The sequence below is a fragment of the Nicotiana tabacum genome, chromosome 18 (genome assembly GCF_000715075.1).
Source record: "Nicotiana tabacum cultivar K326 chromosome 18, ASM71507v2, whole genome shotgun sequence".
Taxonomy (NCBI): domain Eukaryota; kingdom Viridiplantae; phylum Streptophyta; class Magnoliopsida; order Solanales; family Solanaceae; genus Nicotiana; species Nicotiana tabacum.
The window spans coordinates 3,012,619-3,018,370 of NC_134097.1; the positions used below are offsets into that span (position 1 = coordinate 3,012,619).

Consider the following 5,752-nt stretch of genomic DNA (forward strand, 5'->3'; position numbering starts at 1 on the left):
CGTGCCATATTATGAGTGTTAATGCACGAAGGGTGATGTCGTGTCATGATATGAGAGTTAATGCACGAAGGGTGATGCTGTGCCGTTTCTATTGATTTTGTATGGTGAGATTGAGAGTAAAAGCATGAAGGGTGATGCCGTGTATTTTTTCTTACTGTATGCACTATTCCTGTTGATTCATGGTATATTGACTGCTCCGGTGATCATTTTGTTGTAGTTCTTTATCTTATATTCCCCTCAGTATGTTTTCCTCCCAACATTTTCTGTTTAGTTCTTCACTTCTGTTATTTGTATATACACTGTTAAATTGTACAGGTTAATTTATAGATGCCTTGCCTTAGCCTCGTCACTACTTCGTCGAGGTTAGGCTCGACACTTACCAGTACATGGGGTCGGTTGTACTGATACTGTACTCTGCACTTTTTGTGCAAATTTTGATACCGGCTCGGGTTGATCGAGATTCTGCTATTGGTCCGCTGTCCGGAGACTCAAGGTAGATCTGTCGGCGTTCACAGACCTTGAAGTCCCCGTCTATCTTTTTTGTTCTACTGTTTCTTTCATTCAGACAGTTGTATTTCTTTCTGACTATTACTTGTAGCAAATTCTAGAATGCTCATGAATTGCGACTCCAGATCCGGGTGGTAGCAGTTAATACAGATTTATGATATTCCGCACTTATTATATTTCATCTTAGTTAATTATTGTTAATTACTTAATGAAAATAAGAAATTGGTTTTATGATTCTCTAACGTTGGCTTGCCTAGCAAGTGAAATGTTAGGCGTCATCATGATCCCGTCGGTGAAAAATTTCTTTCTGATGGTAAGACTGCTTCTATCAGTCTATTTTTTATTAAAGTAGTATATGTAAATAATATTTTCCTAAAAATTATTGTGTATATATAATAGATTGAAACTGTTTTTGAAAAATAGCGTAAAAGAAACATCAATTGGGAACTGAAAATAAAGCCTTGAAAACCCATGTCCCAATACCTAAATGAGTGTAAAAATTATATTATGACACTAAATTGTGACTTCTAGACGATTTTCGTGTTGGAGTCTTTTTTTTGTCATAATCTGCTAATCGTGAAGATTAATCATATTTTTCTTAATCTTGAACGTCTAATTAATTCTCTTAATGAGCTTATCTGGCTCGAGTTAAATTAATCAGAGTTTCGGATATCCCCAGAGGCGGAACTAGAATTTAAACTTTATGTGTTCGGGATTATAATCATTTTAAGTTATTGGATTCTAAATTAATAATTTGTACATATTTATTGATTTCTTAATACAAATACAGAGTTTGAACAAAAGCTCTTGGGTTCGACCGAACCCGCAACTAACACTCTCGCTCCGCCCATGCATATCTCATACCTATAAAAAGACTAAAAACTCTGCATTGCCAGCCATTTGGAAGATAATCAGCACGTATTCTTCTTTCTAATTATGAAAATTGTGTGTTTTAGATGATAATAGCAGCAGCCATTGTCCCATTCCTATACCTAAATCTCAGCATTTTGTTTTGTATTTTATTGCATGAACTACTATAACTTTCCTAGGCTTTTAAAGATAAGAGTCTAATGTAAATGGAAACAAAACGGTGCCACAAAAAAAAATATATATATTGAGAGAGAGAGGAGGAGAATATTTCTTGAATTTGAAAAGGGAAATGTGCATATCCAAGCCATGTGTCATATGGTAGTAAATTATTGGTTCGATAAGATCCCCATTGTGTCATTCGATAATATTCTCCAAAATAAATAGATGTAAATAGTATTTCTTCTTTTTTTTTTCAAAAAATAATGTGTATGCACAATATGTCAATACTTCTTGAAAAATAAAGTCTTAAAACTCTATAGCCTCATAGCCAAATTCGTGTATACAAGTGAAATTGTAATATTGGGATTTGAGGTTGCTTAGTTGGAGCTATCAGCCTTCCACAGTTGAGGTGGAGAGTTCAGATCTTCACTAACGATATAGTATTGTCGTCCTCTTTTCCCTTTTTAAAATTGTCTTAGTGTGACTTATATGTCACGAGTTTGAATCATACAAGCAGCCATTAATATTTTTTTAAGATAAGTCTGTCTACGTCGCAGCCTTTCCCAAATTCTACGTGAGTACAAAATATATTATGTATTGGGCCTAATGAGTCATCACCACTTCTATAAAATCTTGCATACTTTAATGGCTTCTTTTAATAATATTTATTTTGATTCGATGAGATCACCGAGGAGATAAAAGGGTTGTAATGGCTAACCACATGTGCACTCGGATTCTCCTACAATTGTAACTTCTAGAGGATTTTCGTGTTGGACTCTTTTTGTCTATAGTCAAGTTGATATCATGAAAATTATTCTTTTTTTTTAAATTTTAAATTGAATATTTCAATCCATCACCGACGATATAAAAAAAAAATGGTTGAACTTCCTCTATTCTTAACCAAAACCCTAAAATCCAAATTTTGAGAATAAATAAGGTCTTGGTAAAAAGCAATTTAATGCTGTTGACAAATTTACTTGACGCAAATTCAGTTTAATCGATTTAGTAAGTTTTGAGAAAATGAAAAAAAAAAATCGATGGAGGGGAGTCTTGGAGCAACGATAAAGTTGTCTTTGTGTGACCTATAGGTCGAACCGTCGAAACAGCCAACAATAGTTGCATTAGGGTAGATTATCTACATCATTGCCCATAGAGGTGTGATTCTTTCTCAAACCCTTCGTAAATGCTAGATGTTTTGTGCCCGAGCTACCCCTTCTAAAAAAAACAGACCTTTCTCTCCTTGGAAGATAATGTCTTGCACATTGCTAGGATTCGAACCGTAGTCGGTTTAGTAAGTTAAAAATAGACCTTTCACGTGTTGTGCAAATTCTTTAAAACATTGTCGTTCCTATATCGGATACTCCAAAAAAATATAACTTTTAAAAAATCTTACACACACCTAATAATATTTTCAAAGAATACGAGTAACACACTCATTCATTTGGAAGATAATTTCTTACACATATGATAAGCAAACAAGTTGAATTTGCCTTCTGCACGTGTCCTCCTTTGTAATTTTAAAATTTTGGTTTCTTTTTTTGTTATTTAACAGCCTGTTCTCATTTTCCTAGGAGATTTTCTTTGAACATCAGCAATACAAGGAATCTTTATATCTGTCCCCACCAATCCAACTTACAAAAAGTCCATATTATACAAAGGCAACTGTTTTCATATTCCAAATTCCACAGCTTTCTTACTAAAATGGCCGGTTTTCAATTTCTCTCTAAGTATAGAACTAAGTTTCTAACTTTATTCCTCAATATTAGCTTCCTTCTTATCATCTCTTGCCTCACATTCCAATATCTCTACTCTTCAAATTCCAACTTTTCTTTAAGTTCCACCTTCAAAAAACCAAACAAAAATGGTTATTTCTTGCAAGGAAAAGATATTGGTTGTAAAGGGATTGAAAAGTTCATTAGTAGAGAAGAAAAGTGCACTTATATTAAATCACATGAAGGGTGTAAACCTGATGGATATATATTTTATCTCCAACTTTTTTATTGCACTTTTAGCCCAATTCTTGGTTATTTGTTGCTAGCTCTTTGGCTTATGCTTCTTTTCTATTTATTGGGTGATACAGCTAGTAGTTATTTTTGTTCTTCACTTGAGGGACTATCAAAAAGTTTGAAACTTTCTCCTACAATAGCTGGAGTTACTTTGCTTTCACTTGGAAATGGTGCACCTGATTTGTTCTCTAGTATTGTTTCTTTTATGAATGATGGTACAAATGATATTGGACTCAATAGTATAATTGGCGGTGTTTTCTTTGTTTCGAGTGTAGTGGCTGGAATTACAAGCATTTCAATTAGCCAATATGGTAGGAAAATCAAGAAGTCAAGTTTTATTGGAAATGTTGTTTTCTTGAATCTTTGTTTTATTTGCCTTCTTGTGATTATTTTCCTTGGCAAGATTCACTTGTGGGGTGCTTTGGCATTCTTTTTTCTATATCTTGTCTATGTTTGCTACGTTTTTATCTCCGAAATTTATGTCCGAGAAGAGAAGTGCTTGGATTCTGCAGAAACCCTGATCGATGATTCGTTAGTTTTACCAACAACTTGTGACATGAAAAAACATCAAGAATTATCATGTGGATTAAGGGTACCTTTATTGGTGAATAAAGGTGAGATTCAAAGTGAAAAACATAGGAAAAATGTTTGTGTATTGAGAAAAGTTGGGTATGTTCTTGAAATGCCACTTGACTTGCCAAGAAAGTTGACAATTCCAAATGTGTCAGAGGAGAAATGGTCCAAGTTATTTGGAATTGTGTCAATCACTTTAGCTCCTTTGCTATTGGTGTTGATTTGGGATTTCTTTGGGCCTAAATCAAGTATTTGGGCCTATGGAATTGGTGGACTCCTTGGAATTGGTTGTGGGCTTCTTGTGTTTTTCACTAGTGATGGGCTTCACCCTCCAAAAAAGTTCAACTTTTTGTGGATTGGACTTGGTTTTCTAATGAGCATTACTTGGACTTATATCTTGGCTGAAGAGCTAATTTCTTTGTTGGTTTCAATGGGCCTAATCTTTGGTATAAGCCCATCAATTTTGGGCCTAACAATTCTTGCTTGGGGTAATTCATTGGGAGATTTGGTGGCCAATGTCACATTGGCCAAAACTAGTGGGCTAGAAGGAGCCCAAATTGCCATATGTGGATGCTATGCTGGGCCTATATTCAATACACTTGTGGGCTTGGGCCTATCACTCATTTTCACAACTTGGAAAGCATTTCCTTCAAGTTATATTATTCCAAGTGATTCAACTATTTATGAAACTATTGGGTTTTTGTTATTGGGCTTACTTTGGGCCTTAGTAATCTTGCCCAAAAGGGATATGAGGCTTGATAAATTCTTTGGAGTTGGACTTTTGGCTATTTACTCTTGCTTCTTGTTCCTAAAGCTTGCTAGAGCTTTGGGCTTACTTGAGTTTCAAGTGTCTCCTTAGAACTAGGTTTAGTAACTTTGTAACAAAGTAGAATCTAATATTTCTACTTGGGTGTAAATTTTTATCGATGTATTCACCCAAAGTATATAATGATGATGTATTATTATCTTTTATTTAATGACTTATTTTGAGAATTTTTGGATCTATGCTTATTTTCAACTGCTCGAGATATTTCATCAATTATTATGTTCTTCATCATCTCTGGACGCTTAGAAAAAGCTAAAAAGGTAGCCCTAAATAGGGACGGATATAGTGTAATAACTATTATTTCCCACTAACTCAGTAACTTTTGTCTAGACCCTTTATTTATATTAAGTACTAACATATAAGAATATTTAGTTCGGAACCGTCCGTTAATCCAGTTACTATTGTATATTAACTTGAGATTTTTGTAAGAATCATAAACTTAAAATCATGAGTTTGCCTTTGTCCTAAACCATATTTTGCGAAAGCTTAGTAGCTTATAGGTAGATGCATTGCTCTATAATGCATATAGTTCAAAACTTAATTTCTTTCTAATATTTTGCTTGCTCAACGTGTAATACATTTGTATTGTTGATGAGAATTTTTCAATTGTTCAGATAGTGCGATTGATCTGGTAAAAAAGAAACAATAATTTATATTTACAAAAAAAGTATAGCATAGATATTACAATTTAAAGAAAAATATTAATGTCGACAATCTACCTCTTTTTTTTTTTATTCATAAGCTCTGCATTCTCCTCTCTCTCTTTTTTTGGGTAGAAAAGATATTTTTATTAATAAAATTACTAGAAACT

At 33.7% G+C, this 5,752-nt stretch overlaps 1 protein-coding gene across 1 annotated transcript; it reads left to right on the top strand.

Annotated features, from left to right (window-relative positions):
* Positions 1-3,102: 3,102 nt before the first annotated feature.
* Positions 3,103-5,120, top strand: LOC107823078 (cation/calcium exchanger 1). Its single transcript, XM_016649675.2, has one exon. The coding sequence runs from the start codon at positions 3,238-3,240 to the stop codon at positions 4,972-4,974; it is 1,737 nt and encodes a 578-aa protein (XP_016505161.2). The 5' UTR covers positions 3,103-3,237; the 3' UTR covers positions 4,975-5,120.
* Positions 5,121-5,752: the final 632 nt, after the last annotated feature.